Raw genomic sequence first — 16,288 nt, forward strand, 5'->3', positions numbered from 1 at the left:
CACAAGAGATGTGTTGACATGTCTGTGCAAATACAGGCTGCCTGAATGCACCAATGAGATCTCCTCTGCAACATGTTTATTTGTGATCACTCCAAAGCGTATTGTTCCAAGGTAATCTGAAAGGGCAAATTTTCAGTTTTTAAATACAATTATACACACCGAACTTCTCTCCTGAAAGCCTCTGAAGAACACCTTCAAACCAAACCACAGAACATTGCTGTGTAAATAGCACAGAAATCTTACTGAATAGCAACTGCCAATATGGGTGATTAAGTGAGGTAGAATAAAGATGACAAGAGCAGGCAACAGGAACAAATGTGTTCCTCTTCTGCACTCAAGGTATAGAGAACGTTAACCTGATTTGTCCAATTTCTTGATTTGCTTATTAAATATAGATTCTGGTATCATAAATGTACCTTGCTACACGTTCGGGCTCTCAAAAGCCAAGATGAGATATACATACAAGGAAAAGGTATGAACATTGATTGTTTAGATGATGTACATTTGCAGTAAATACATATTATTTAAATACGTATTATAGTATTTCTATATTTCTAAACACGTACACAGAAGGATAGAATGCTTCTCATCTTCATGTTGCAAAGAACTATCCCAACATATAAATGGCAAAATTACAGAACAAAATATAGGAGAACAGGCTCTGTCATATACCAAGTCGGTGGCACAATAAAAATCAGAATAATGGTATCAATTTCCTTCATTTGCTGACAGAAAGAAATATCCATAAAATGTGCTGATCTTAACTTTAAGAAAGTTCTATCCAGAATTTATGACCCCAAAAAAGGTAGTAATCCTATACAAAGTTTGCATATTTAAACACATATTTTAGGTTGTTAATGCAAAACAACAGGGGGAGAAAGCCGTTCTCATGATGCTACCTTGTACCAGCTCTGTAACTCCATCCAGGAAAGCACTTTGTTGAATTCAGTTACTAAGTACTGACAAAGTCAAGTGCATCCTAATGCCTCTGAACCTGACATTTCGATTGTTACACAAGACAAACACTCTTGGATACAACTTAAATATGTGCGAGTATGACTATGGCTCTATATGGTTTGCGTTTAGGTTTTTGAGGAAAAAGGGATACATTATCTTAATGTATCCTTGAATAGCAGCCTGTCGTATATTTTATTCCATGATGGCTGATCACATAATAAGCCTTTTATATAAGCAATCCTCGCACTGTAATAAAAGACAGTCTCATAATTAGATCAATATCAAGAAACAGTCGAAAGGGATTAATTACAAAACATTGCAAAAAACTACTGAAGCCCATATGCATAACTCATTCACAGATGCCTTGAATTATGAAAATGAAGCTTTTACCTTTCTTTAATGAATGTAATGCCGATGTGAAGAATGTTAAATAACCAGGTGGTTGAGGCGAAGCATTGAACTCAAAATATCCTAGAACTCCAGGCTGAAATAATAAGAATTAGAGTTAGTTAAGCTATTTTCAAGTATAAATATGAGGTACAGCAATTATTGGCCTACAGTAAAACACGACAGATTTTAAAAAGACAACAACGTTTACTGAATAACAGTGACTTTATGCTGCAAGAAAAAATTTAATATTAAAAGATTGAACGGAAATCAGTTCTAAAGCTGTCATTCAAAAGCTACGTACGAGAGAGGGTTTTTATGGCTGTAGATGCATGTTTCAAACTGCGTATTTCCCGTGTTAGCTATTAAAGTTCACTAAAAACCATTAATATTTGCACTGCAACTATTTTATGAGTCGGTTCCAGCACCAAAATAAGAACCATAAGCATGCTCAGAGAGGTTGTGGAGTCTCCTTCTCTGGAGACATTCAAAACTCGCCTGGACGCGTTCCTGTGTGATACGGTCTAGGTAATCCTGCTCCAGCAGGGGGATTGGACTAGATGATCTTTCGAGGTCCCTTCCAATCCCTAACATTCTGTGATTCTCTGATTCTGTGATTCTTTTAGAATTGGAAATATCAAATGTGATTTTTCTGAGTATAAACAACTTAAACAGTAACACTTTAATTGTTCACCATGTTGCACATAATTAGCAACTACGTATGAATTCACACATTTTGTGTGTGAATACTTGAACTGCTAAGCCAGCTTATCATCCCATCATTAAGCTGTCAGTCATTATAAATTCTTTCAGTATATCCTGCAGGAGTCAGTGAGAGACCATCTGTACAAACATAATGAAAGAGCCCCATAAAGTTCTTCAAATTGCCAAACAGACACTTCAAAATTTAAAAGACTCATTCCTAAACAGGCCTATTGACTTTACCAGGTATGAAGCCTGAATGGCTTTGTATTAAATTCAGGAAGAGAATCTGGGAGAAGCTGACTTGGAACAGAGAGGTGTGTAGTCTTTAGACTTCTCTTGTTCCAAAATTTCAATTAAGTTTTGGTTTTAAATTTTGCAAAATATAGTCCATTAAAAATTATTATTAATTATGTTTTTTAACTCATCAGTCAAATTGGCTTAATAAACTTTCAGGACAGAGTAAGTGATGGAATTTGGTTATTTTGTGTTGTTTCCCAGTTCCACCAGCACATACAGAAAGAGCATTTGATACACAAAGCAAGAGCACTCTAGGGATTGCTGTGGAACAAAAGATTCCAGACTCACCAATCACCCGTTTATGTGGCAAATATATTCCCACATAAGTATTTTCATTTGGTATTTCAGAGGCTGCTTTATTTTTTTGTTGAGTTTTACATATAAAAATTTTAATTTCCTTTTAAAACATGAACATGTATTTTACCTGTTACTGTATTAGTGATATGAATTCAGTTATTCATACCAGACATATGAATTGAGCTAATTCAGTACGAATCAGCGATCTCAGGATGTTCACCAATAACAACATTGTCCATTCCAACTAATAACCTGCTCTTTTTAGGCAGAAATTATCTTTCATGAATGAATGCTAAACACAAGACCCTTGTTCATAAAGACTCCTTATAAGGTTCCCCAAGACAATTATCAATAAGAAAAATGAGATACAAACAATTAGTGAAATTTCTGCAAAAACAACTGTCAAGAAGGAAATAAAAATATAAATAAAAGTGAAAAAATACAGCAAAATAATAGCGCTCATTCTTCTTGTTTAAACAATAAACAGGTTAGTAATTAGTGTTCATCTTTTTCTCCCAGTACCAAATTAAGACAGTAAAAAGAAACAATCCCTTATAAAAAACTTCTAAAGCATTCAAGTGAACCAAAATAAGGAGACAGATAAGATGACCAAAATTTTAGTTTCCCATTTCCTAGGACCATTTTTGAATACTATTACTGTACGAAGCAAACTTATGGCACCAAACAGCGAATGGAAGAGTCAAAAGTGACAGTAAAACGTGACAAGAAGCCAAAAGTCAGATCTAGAAATACTTATAAAGTTATTAGAAAAGGTGATGTTCTGATTCTGACTACCAGTTCTGTTGTACACTAATAGCAGCTTAAGACTTCCAGATTGTGAAGGACATTTCCACAAGACATTTTTGGAAAGTGTTTTTTCAATAAGAAAAAATTGTAGTGGAAGAACATATACTAATGCTATATGCCTAATCAGTAATATGGTTAATTAATGTCCTTTTAATGATCACACCAGAATAGTTAAAATTTCCTCACTGTTACAGGCTGCAATTATACATATGAGGAATGTGTCTAAAATGCTGTATTTCTTCTCAAGTACCACGCAAACTTTCCTATTCTTCTGTCAGAATGAAGAGATTCACTTGCTAATACCAACTATTCTGTTCATTTTAACAAAACTGAACACTTCCAGGTGCTAGCAACTACAAGGAATCTTGCTCCGTACAAGTGAGATTCAAGTCTTACAGAAGAGATATCTCAATGTAAATAAGACGTTCCTAGTTTTGAATGTAAGTATGCTAAGAGGAGCTTGACAGCAGCAACTCCCACTTTCTTTCAGGTAAGAACCTCCAAAACAATCAATTACTGGTGTAGAAACAGCTACCTGCATACAGTTTATGTGGGCATCTACATACAAGCTGTTATTGATGATCAGCTGCTTCCAGACAACCATCTGTGTGGAGTTATGGTTAACTATCTTCATGCAGGCAGTTAGGAATAATCAGTTGAACAGGATACAACTTGCTGCTATATAAAGTGGGAGGATAAAATATTGGAATGTGACATAGCAATAGTTTAAAAGATACCACATTAGGAGCGTTGGTGTTGCTAGAGTGGAGCTTACTGGAGCTTTTCTTTCCATGAAACAATTTTCAGCACCTGTCTCAAATTGAGTGTCTGTAGGAAAGGTTTTAGAACAAGCCTGAGGACGCCAATAGTGAAGAGTCATTAGTACCATCTCCTAATGAAACTCATACGGAAATACAAAACCATTAATTGTAGTATAGTCCTATTTCTTGCTTGGTCTCTACACCAGAGGAATGGAAAGTGATGTGCGATGCCAATGAAATCAAACAAGTAACAGACTTGTAAAGAATCTCAACAATTACAGAACAGCACATTCATAGAAACTTTAAGAATTAACAAAGATCTTCAGGTGAGTAATTTTTATTGGAGAACAGCCAGCATGGTTTTATTACTGAACCGTGCCTCAACTCTATCACAGTTCTTTGAAGGAACGAGCAAGCATGTAGATGACTGATTTACTCAATGCAGCATGCTGTAATTCCCCAAAAGCCTACAAGAAGTTACCAAACACACTGGAAGAAACTAAGGTGATAAGGAATAATACAGAAGTTCCTTTTCTAAATTAGTAGAAAAGATAGAAAACTACAGGTAGAGGTTACTGTTTTTCCACAGATGAAGACAGCCAGCCAGGATGTGTACTGATGCTCATAAGAGTTCAACATTTCTATAAACACTTTAGAAAAGGGAGAGAAGAGTGAGGAACAAAATTTGCAAAGGTTATTGGGGATCATTGAAACTACAGCTGACTTGGAAGAGTCGCAGAAAGACAGTATTAAATGACTATGCAATGAAAGAGCTCTGAAATTTAAAGGCCAATAAGTGCAAAGTAACAGGAACAGAGAACAGAAAAAAACCCACAGCTACTGATTAGCTTTTCCAATTAGATAAATGCTTTTACTGCTCAATTAAGTTATTTCTATCCCAATTTGTATTTATTTATTTTTATTTTGGCTATATTGCATTGAGGTAAGGGAGATGATATTTTTTTTTCAGAACCTCAGACTTGTGCAGGCAGGCAATTCCTGCCTCATTTTATCTGTGAACACAGGAAACAGCAAGAGGAAAGGAATGTGTTATCTCTCAGGAACAGATGAACCAATATTACATACCACTAATTCTATACTGTAGAAATGCAAATAAGAAACTGTTGATTGATATTAGTTTAATTAAATTTACAAGTAAAAGTCTGTTCATTTTCTAACGATGTTAAAAACATTGTGTATCCAGAATTGAAAGCAAATTCTCATGTCATCCTTTAACATAGGCACCACAGTACCCCACACAAGAGCAAGCTAGTAAGTCAAATCCACTTCTGGGTCAGATCCTACACAGCTGGTTAATGCTCACAAAGCATTTCCACACACAGAGCAAAGAAGAGAGCCGACACCATGTTAAGACACATGCCAGCTACGTCCCAGAGAGACCAACTCCTCCCTCACCTCTCTCGAAACCGGCAAATGATGAGCTCCCTGGGCATATTTAATTTTAATAAGTGAATGACCTTTCTGTCTAACTACAGAAGCTGCATGTTTTCTTCCTCTGTGCCTCAGAAGGATGAGGCTGTTTCTAGTAGCTGGGTTAGTCAGACGAGGAACGAGACATGCCAGTTTGGATTAAAATGAAACTGTTACATCTGAGGAATAAGAAACGACAGTTTGGATTAAAATGAAACTGCTACATCTCTGCAGTTAAGAAAACAAAAGAAGTCTGATTATAGGTTCTTACAGGTACCTGGAGTCCTGGTAGGAACTACATATCTTTCTCCTGATGTAACTTAGATCTTCCTATACATTCGAAGATTTTAACTGCTTTCCAAATGGGATTTTTTTCCTTGCTCTCAAAAATTAAATTCTAATTCTTATCCAGTTCTAGTTTTGCACTAATATCATTCCACAACCACAAAAAAAAACCTTAAATAGTATCAGAAAATGCAGAATCTTAACTTTTGAGTCCCCAACAGGATTTTTTTCCTGGGGTTTGAGCGCCCTCTTGTGAGATCAACACAGCATCTCACTATGGTCATGATTTGGTTGAGGAATGGACACGACACCGTGCAACTAATACCACTTCTCTTAACGTTTACCTGGATTCTGTTCATCAGTATTTCTTAGAAATTAAAACATGCTAATTAACATTTGAATACAAGATAAAATACTGCTAGATTTCAGTAGCTCTTAGTGTAGTTCAACTTACAAAACAAATGCTTTGAATGTTTACCTTGGTACCTTTACAGTACTTGTTAGTTCAGGCATGCTAACATGTTTAATGGATTTCAATATCCAATTGAGAGTGGGTAGAGCTCCTGGTTTTCCTTGCTAGATGCTTTTTCTTTCAAAAGCTGGCTACTGGAATTTGAACACATGATTAAAGCACCAAAGGCTTCAGATTAGATGGAAAAGGACAACTGTGGGCTTGAAGTCCTGGCTATCAGTAAATTGACAGTCAACAACAAAATGCCCTTGAAAAAAGAAAAGAAGGGTGCAGTAGTTCTTTTAAGTGTGAAAACACATGCTGAGCAGAACTTCAGCATGACACGATGCCCTGCAAGTGACTCACTCATCTACTAATAACTTACCAACGTACTGCATACTCCAGATTATACATAGTGCTATCCTTGGACAGACAAACAGAACAATGAGGACCTGAAGTGAGTGACAGGCAACTGCTCTGCAACCTACTGCTTTCTTAATATGGGAGACCTTAATACCAAAGTAGAATGAAACAGCCTAGGAACAGAATGGGCACTGCCTAAGTGCAGTCTGGGGATCAGCTGCAGAGGTTCTTTTCAACTGAAATTTTCAAGTCAAAAGTAAGTACCCCTAACATAAGTTCGCAGAACCCATTCCCTAGCAGAACACAGGACTGAAAATTAGATGCTGATGATGACAAATCTTTCAGAAAATATTCTGAGCCTCAAATGAATTAGCTTTTCAATGAAGAAATCACAAAAACCTGATCAAGCAGCAGAGAGTGGTCAAAATGCCCAATGATCTATCTTTTACAGTCTTCTCTCCTTTCCCTTCTGTGGCAGCTTTCATTTAACAGCACAGGTCGTGCTCCACCCTGCAGCAGAACCAGTCATTAGAACACGCGCTAATTCGAAGAGGAACCCTGCTTCATTCTGAAACACTGGAAAGCCCCTCGCATGTTTTGGCCGCTACTGCAGCATCAATTTATTGATCAGGTTTTCCATTCCGCTCTAATAGCTTGGAGTTTAGTAAGATTATGGTATTTCTCTTTGTGAGAGAAATTCTGCACTACAGAAATGAACAGTTATAAAGGGATTATAAATGATTCTGTTGTAAGCGCATTTTGTCTAATTGGAAGTTATTAATCCACTAGTATTGCTACTAATTTTGGCACCTCTGAACACAACAGACTGAAAATTAATAAAACACAAGGTACCAGTGGATTAAAATCATGAAGTTACAGCATACAAAGTGGTTACGAGCCGTTATTTCACCTGATTTCACATTTGTTTTTACTTAACAGACTTATCTTATTAGAAAGGTTTAATAATCCTTTCAAAATTAAAGCAATGATTATATATTTCTCAAATGCTTTCCCAACTTAGACTGCAAGATTTTTGCAAAAAAATTTCTCCCTTCTTTCTTGTTTGTATCTAAGTTTTCGGTGAGGTAACAACTTTGTGGTCTCTACATACTGAAGTACTGTAAACTAAGAGCATCACTAAATCTTAAGAGTGACTATACAGGGAACCAATATTATGAATTTATCATTTCATATTTTTATGATTTTAACAAATTTACAGGGCACTGATTTCAGGATCCTGGAAATAAACTAGTACTTTGGAGAAGATCAAATTTAATCGTGAAACAAGTCAAACTCTTTCTGAACCACAGTGGTAAAGCTAGAGAAGAGAGACAAGTACCTCATAATTTGAGAGGAAATCTAGTAATTTTGATCGAGACGAGATGTAGAGTAGTGGTGTCATCACCCGGCGAACAAACTTTTCAATATAAACAGCACTCATAGGGCCTTTGTATTCAATTGGTCCAAAACTAGTACCAAAAAAAATAATAAAACATTAAGACTTAACAATAGAGAGAGCCCCTCCTGGGGTTGGCAGAGACAGGAGTTACACAGACAGCATGCTCAGCCTCTAGGGAACTGCTCTCTGTGTTAATTAACCGTGGCTTCTGTAACTGGTAGAGGAGTTGTTACCAGACTTGAAGTACAGTGCAGGAATTGCAGTGACTCTAATGCAGTGTTGTCTATGGGTAGGTGCAGTGTGTTGGTGGGGACAAAGGGATGGAGACCACCTCTGAGTCCCATTAAAGAAGTTGGTAAAATGCAGGTATGAATTATATGATCATCTACCTGTCTTTCTCCTTTGTCTGAAGTAAATGCATGTGACTTAAAAATACAGATCTGAAAAATGTCACTATTGTCACTCGGTTTTTAAAAATCTTTAGAAAGTTCAAACAGTATCAATCTGAAAAGGTGTGATATTTTTACACAGACTTTTACAAGTAGCACTCAATAAAGCAGGGACGAATCCAGTCACACTGCTGAAGAACAGGCTCAGCGAGTCTACAGTTTCTCCCCCAGCCACAGCTCACACCACATTAGGTAGTGATAAAACAGAAGGTGGGCCCAGCCTTGTGGCTACAATTTCCAGAGCTTTTCCTTCATTCCCTTGAAACCCTGCATCATATTTATTATCATATTCAGATGCTTTGAAATGTTCTAGAGCCCACTAGATTATTCTACATCCTACACTGATTAATTACAAAACTTTGTCTTAACAGCAACATGCACTGCTTCAACGTGTCACATGCCCTGTATGCAACATTCGAGGTTTAATATCTCAGGCATGAGGGGTGCATTGCCCCTCGGGGTTTTGATGAAGTATCAGTATGAATTTACATCTCATCTTGTTGCAGCTCTGTTTAAGGTTACTGACAATACCCAAGTGTATCCCTCTAATGTGTTAAACTTATTTGATCTTGAAATTACAAGTCAATGTACATCCAAGCGGGACTGTTGGCTTTTTTTTATTAGTTTGAATTACTTTAGTGCCATCTGTGCCTATTCCAAGTTCAGCTGACAAAGATCAGGATTGTTCCTCCTCGATACATAAATCCCTCCAAATAACCAAAATCAGCCTCTGTAATGGGAGAGAGCTGCAGTTCAAGGCTAGAGTACACAAGTAAAATGCAAGTGGCAAACTACACAGCATCCAGCTCTATTGTACCTAGCATTAGAAAGCATCTTTCCTTACCTTCTGCTCCACACAAAGAGAAAACAAAAAAGGATAATACATACAAATACTAAAAAATAAAAGTGAGATTATATAAACTTTTACACAATGATATCTCAACATTTGGAGCATAAAGTTCAAATTTAGAAGAGAGTCTTCAATACGTAGTGCCATTTAAATATGCACTTAAATTCCACTAACTTCAATAGCCCTTAAGTACATACTTTATTGCTGTCACAAATAGGGACTAGTTGATATAATCCATCTATAGAGCACGCAGACAACTAAAATTAATATATAAATATGAATTCTTTACTTTTCATTGAAGGCAGAACTTCCAGGAGATGCACAGGCAAAAGAAAATTTCCTTAACAAGGAAGAATTGCACAGCATGTCATTTAACTGACATTTACAGCCCTTCTTGACACCTAAGTAGCATACAGGATGAGCTTCACCCAGAATCTCCTCCTCTACGACTATTTACTATAGCCATAAATATAACATTTTCACAATGTAACATTTTATGCAATATCTCTGTTTCCCAAAACAACAATAAAAAACCCCAGACTGTATGTACGAAATCTTACCTCCGATGGTATAAGTGTATCACAGGAAAATAAAAGAAATGCTTCCGCTTCCTGCATTTCCCCTGGTTCCACCAGCAATTTACAGCCACAAACAGCACCTGCAAAGCAGGTTAAAATTCACAACTAACAAAGTACCTTACTGTGACTTTCTTTATCTAACATGTATTTTTTCCAATCCGTTCCATCTGCTATTTTCAGTGTATTTTCAACTCAGTATTCTATATCTGCTCCTCTTAATTCTATCACACAAGAATTTTTTTTAAAATTATTATTATTTTAATTTTTTTTTGTCATTTTGCAACAGCAATCCTTTTCGTCACTTTTCTTTCCAGTTTTTAAGCTTCTTAAATCTAAATCCTTCAAATTTACTAACTTAGTCATAATCCCTATTAATTACTTTTTCCGCAGAGTGGAGCTCAACAAGTGGAGGTTTAGGACAGCTGTACCTGTGAAGGGTTCACAGGTAACCAATTGCTAGAAAGCAGTGCTACGGCTGCAATCTTATATGATTACCAGTGTCTCCAAGGATCCTGGAACTCTAAGCAAACTCCCTGTAATTTCTGTCTGAAGGCAGGTGAATAAATCTGAGAACACTTTACAAGAAGAAACTTGTAGAGTTCCCTATTCAGGAGCAGAAATAACAGACAACTGAGCAGGAATCACAGGTTTTCTCCATTTATTCTAACACTCTATGTTAAATTAAAATCAAGATGACTGTCTGAGTTACCCTAAAATGTAAGCATTCAAGTCCTACTGGTTCCCATAGGATGACAGAAATTAGCATCAGCTTGGAGATTAAAAAGCTATTAGGTCATGTTTAAGATTCATATCTTCTCTGGAGTTACCTGGTCTGACAACCTGCTGGCCACACGTTCTATTTCTTCTCTTGCTGCAATGGACTGGCCACACCAGGGCGCATAGAAGAAATACAGCACAATTTCTGAATCCTGGCGAAGGTGATCTGCATAGTCTAATTGTCCTCGAAAAAGATCAATGACTGGAGATCTTGTGGAGAAAAAATTCACTGGAAGCTTCGCTGGCATTGTTACGTCTTTTGCTCTGCTGTAGGAAGGAATTAATAGTCATTACTGAGACTGTACAGCAGTAGTTTAGGAAGTGTGCCCAAAGCCCTAATTTTTCATCTTAGCAAAGACCATGCAATGACAAAACTTTAGAAGTTGATGCAAATGACTACATCTTACATTATTGAGTTAGTTTCATGAAATACCATAAAAATCTAAAGACCACCCTTAACAAGCTTTAGAAAGTCAGGCTGTGGTACCATGCACTATGTTTATGGGTATGTTAGCTCACACTCATTGCTGGTTGCTACAGAGCATAAAATTACCAGGAAGAGTGATTTCTTTGGATTTCTTCCCTGGCCTCATCCTCTTTTAACACTTGTACTTTAAGTAACAGCACCCTGATAAAAGAAGAGACACTGGTCATAAAGTTTTGTGATATGATGTTTATATAAACAGAGACTACTACCCTGCCTTACGCTTTGCTTTTAAGTATTCTACGCTTCTATTCTTTTATACTGTATTAGGAAAATAAATGTAAATGTGTGTTAGTTTATTTTACTGATTAGAGCAGGGACTGCAAACTGTTCGGGGCACATTTCCTCCAATATAAGGACAATATCAACAAAGAGAGTCTCGATTTAAAGGGACCATGACAGATTAAGTTTCTTAATTAGTTTGACCAGTAGTATCAAGGATGTAAACCAAACACTCAGGAAACCATTTTATATCAAATCAGCAATCAAACAATCCAGAACTTGGCATTTCCAAGGTGTTCAGAAGTTGTTAAGGTATCAACTGCCTTAAACGCAAGTGAACGATCATATTCTCTTTTATATTCTCTTAATTCCAAAATTTTCCACTAGCTATATTTACCCTACAGCAAGTCAGATTAAAAACTGGACTGCACTATTGTAACGCTCAATTTTGCCATGGTTCCTTATGTGACAGGAAGTTTTAGGAAAGACTATGCATTCCTTTACCTTGTATCACAATAAAAACACTAATACAAAACTATTTTTACCTCATATTTGATCCTTCTCAGGTTACAATTTTAGTAACTGTGGTAAAATTATTCAGCCCCGAACACTGTCAAACCTCCTAACAATGCTGCCACATTTCCAAACTTTACAATCATTCTGGTTTGTAAGAAGTACCTTTGTTTTCACAATACAGACCCTCAAACGCCACAGCTCTTCTCTGATTTCCAGGTTACTAAGTATACACTTAAAGCTCAACATTTAAGAATCATTCCCACCATATTTTCTAGAAGTTATGGAAATTCTTAACTCATATGTAAGAAACAATATTTGCTTCAAAATCCAGAATTTTGAAAATATTAACTCGTTCCTCGTGTTTACAATTCATTAATTCCACTGCTCACAAAATTATGTTTTCACCCAGATGGCCAAAAATATCATTTCTTCTATGGACTTCTACCTTTGTTCCTTCCCTCTCCCCCAGTCAGTAGCCCAGCACCTCCTTCCCCAGCCCTTGGGTTCTTATGTCACCTCACACCCAACCCCGCTGGTTCCCTCCCATTCCTGCACCCTGCGCTTATCCCAACTGCTGCCTTCCTCCCGTGACTCCTAACTGCCAGCTGGACGGGACACAACACCGCTGCGCCACGGCTCTAACTCACAGGTCAGCACACACATGCTGATCAGCTGCTGAAAGCAAAACACGGCAGCCAAGTGTCGATCCCACACTAACATACACTTCTTCAGAGAGGTTAACTAGAATTTCTCCTCTGTAACTAGTTTAATGAAAACAGACAACCTAAATCTGTTTAAAACCTCTGCTTCCTCTGCTGAATTAAACTGAAGGTGGACAACTGGTTCAAGAGTTATGGTGAGTGAGCAGACAGATGGATACAGAACATAACAGCATAAGCTCTAAAAATGAGGTATGAAACTGGCTCCAAAGGGCAAGAAAGCATAAAACAGATCAACAAAAGTCACATGACATGAATGAGTCAGGAACTACATGGCTACCCTCAAATATGAAAAAACCTCTAGTAATTATTAAAAAACAAACCACAACAAATCAATAGCTACCAGCTGCTTAAGCTGATTTGCTCCGTAGTGTCTCCCTCTGCAATACTAAATGCGTAACAGAGTACTTTCATGTAATTCCCAGGTTTACAAAGAGAATAGTGCTCTGAACCCCTAAAAATGATACAAGTATAAACTGAAGATTACATAATAAACGATTATAGAAACATAATAATCACACACTGTTTATTAAAACATTGATTGTGTTATTTACCTGCTGCACATAGTCTATAAAAACTTAAACTCACTTCAACAGAACCTGGTAATAAACGAAAGCACATGCAAGTGCCTGTAGGATCAGCCCCTTTGACTGCAAGGTCCCTAGAGTAGGGCTGTCTCGAAAGACATTTGCATAGTGCTAGAAATAATTCAGGTTCTAAACCACAGGCTTTCCATAATAATACATGTTAGGTCACGCTTCATTTGGCTATTCCTTGAGCCGCTATAAACCTGCAATACCTCAAACCCCACTTACAGATTGCCTTGTAGTAAAGGAATCTTCCCTTTCCATACTTTTTATCAATTGGTCTCAAAAGTTACGTGTTGTAAGCGTAGTGGTAGTAACTGTACTCTGGTGCTGAGACTTGCTTGCAAACCGGACTGTTGTGTGGTGAGAAACTATGTACTGCAGTCACAGTTAACATGCAATTAACCAACCTCCAAAGTGCACATGGAATTTTTACACTTGAAGTGTCTATGTTTCTGACAGCAACAGAACAGTGAATACTTTTCTGATACTAGTTTGTCTATTTAACCACAATCTGAACAGCCAAACCCCTGTAATCAAACCTCCTGTACAGAGTACAGGGTGGCAAGAAGCACATTCCAAGCACATTCCACTTGTGAGCTTTCAAACACAGCTAGCAGTAAACTGAAAGGAACACGCAGGTTTTAAATGAAGGAGAGCAGGAAGAAAACAGAAGCATCATTTTAAGTGTAAAAAAAATAATTTTTTAGTAATGGATAGTGTAAAACAAGGAGGTGATTAAGTTCAGAAATCCTTCACCATACATTCTGTAATATGGCAAGAGCTTTACACTTTCATCTAAATTATCTGGTCACTGTGAGATACAGACTACTGGAACAGAGGCACTGCTGTTCACAGAGCAACTCATTCATAGACTTAAAATTCACTCTGATTCAAATAATATATCCTCTGTGGACAGGTAAGAAAAGGCGGCCTTAGTATTTTTCAGAAGTGTTACCTGTGAATCAAGTGTTTCTTGGAATAAAAATTTGTCAGATTCTGCAGAATAGGGAAGTAATCAGATCCTTGTAGCCTTCTCCCATTAATACAGTATGACTTGAAGCACGTAACAGTCACCTTGACCTAAAACCCAACCAGAACACTCAGATCCCCGTTTAGGCTCCAGAAATGAGCTGCCCAGCTGCAGTGCATTTACGTGCCTACTGCACGTCCCCCAACTCTCCCTGCACACCCAGCTACAAACCATCTAGTTCCACGTACCCACACATACCAGGCTCTCAGCAAACAGGAACCAAAGAGATTTTTGCAATAAAGTGCCAGCTCCCAAGAGGAGCACCACCAGACTGGGGGCAAAAAAAAACGCAAAGCGCCTTTCTGCCTGAAGCAGGTGCAGGTAACGGGGGGTGAACACTAACACACGAGCCAGAACTGACGTGTTCCCCCCACACTGCACCCTGCGCCGACCAGCTGGCCGAGCGCGCCGAGGAAAGGCTTTCAGCGCTGGGCCCCCTCAGTCCTTCTGTGGCAACCTGACGTACGAGTTATTCTCTGGAGATGAGGGAAGACAGCTTTCTCACCAAAGCGCCTGTCCCTCAGGTGCGTGTGCATCCGCCCGCCCCCCACCACACCCCGCCGCCCCCGATGAAGCCGTACGTGTCTTACAAACACCGCTGCTCCTTCCCCACCCATGTACTAACGTGGGGAGCGGGGCCTCCCGCCCTGCCCCGCCAGCCCCTGCCCGGCGCGGGTCACAGGGCCCGTGTCCCCCCGCCGCCACACCGCCGAGCCGGCCACGGGGCTCCCGCACGACACGAGAACGGCCGCCGTTGCCATGGGGATCGCGTGTCGCGGCGCCCGGGAGAAACATGTCTGTCACCTACCCCAGGAACGGCCGCCCCTGACGCGACCCGGCCACGCGCGGCGCCTCACGGAGCCCGACCATAGAGCGCAGGGAGACGCGCGGCCAGAGCGGCGACAAGGGGTCGCGCCGCGGGAGGACCGCCGGCCCCGGCACCCCCGCAGGCCGCGGGGCGGGACCCCCGCAGGCGGCTCTGTCCCAGGCCTCCGGGGCACGCACCGCCTCCAGGAAGAGCGGCGGGCGGGCGGCCGCTTCCCTCGGCCGGGCCTCAAGCGCCCCAGGTCCGCCCGGCCCCCGCCCGCTCCCCCGAGGCCGCCCCCCCCCGCCATTACCTGCAGGTGACTTTGAGGGCGACCAGGAAGGCGCAGCCCAGCACGATGGCAGCGCCGCACAGCAGCTCGGGCCGCCGCGCCATCTGGGCGGCGCGGGGCCGCAGCCGAGGGGCAGCCGCGGGGCCGGAGCCGTCGCATAACGACATCACCCCCGGCCCAGGCGGGGAGGGGTGCGGGCCACCGGGCCGCTCCCGCTCGCACACGTCTCCCTACCGCCCGCCTGTCAGCCGCGCCGCGGCGGGCGGGGCGGCCCCCTCCGCCGGCGAACCCGCCGCCGCCACGTCGCACCGCCCCGAGCAGGCGCACAGGCGGCCGGGCCGGGCCGGGGCCGGGGCAGCCGGGACGCGGCCTCCCGGCGGCAGAGGGGAACCCTCGGGAGGGCGAAGGGAGAGCGGGTCCCGCCGGGGAGGGGCGCGGGGAGCGGGCCCGGCGGCGGGGCTGGGAGCGCCGTGAGGCTGGAGGCCCTGCGTCGCTCCGCGTCCTGCCCGCGGCCTCAGGAAAAACGTGTTAAGACTGACTTTGTCTCCGCCTGCGCCCTGTGCAGGACAGCGTTAGGATTCCCTTCGCCCCGATCAGCGAGTAAGTAGTTCCCCAGTAACCCCTCCGTTTCTGTGAGGACCGAGCCCCCTCCGGCAGCTGTTCCCCCACAGCCCCCACCCTGCAGTCATTAAAGATCTCACACCGTCCTTACAGAACAAGGATTTCACGTTTAGTTTTGTCTAGAATTACTTCCAATAATTTACAGAGCACTTAACATTAAACAATGAAAGCATAAAATTGAGAAAACAATTCAGAAAGGCACACAATACAATCAG

General features: G+C 40.6%; 1 protein-coding gene across 3 annotated transcripts in view; it reads right to left on the reverse strand.

The window, feature by feature from the left end:
* The window catches only part of TXNDC11 (thioredoxin domain containing 11), a 33,706-nt gene extending 18,029 nt beyond the window's left edge, over positions 1-15,677 (reverse strand). Inside the window, exons 1-7 of one of the 3 annotated variants that reach the window (XM_068424076.1) lie at positions 15,474-15,677; positions 11,348-11,422; positions 10,845-11,061; positions 10,000-10,097; positions 8,081-8,210; positions 1,348-1,441; positions 4-116 (exon numbers count right to left, since the gene is read on the reverse strand). In XM_068424076.1, the coding sequence (XP_068280177.1) occupies positions 4-116; positions 1,348-1,441; positions 8,081-8,210; positions 10,000-10,097; positions 10,845-11,061; positions 11,348-11,422; positions 15,474-15,619 (873 nt within the window). In that variant the 5' untranslated portion in view covers positions 15,620-15,677. Of the gene's footprint in view, positions 1-3; positions 117-1,347; positions 1,442-8,080; positions 8,211-9,999; positions 10,098-10,844; positions 11,062-11,347; positions 11,423-15,473 lie in introns of those variants that run through there. The other 2 variants (XM_068424077.1, XM_068424078.1) reach the window with 2 other exon arrangements.
* Positions 15,678-16,288: the final 611 nt, after the last annotated feature.

Source organism: Nyctibius grandis, chromosome Z (genome assembly GCF_013368605.1).
Source record: "Nyctibius grandis isolate bNycGra1 chromosome Z, bNycGra1.pri, whole genome shotgun sequence".
NCBI classification, from domain to species: Eukaryota; Metazoa; Chordata; class Aves; order Nyctibiiformes; family Nyctibiidae; genus Nyctibius; species Nyctibius grandis.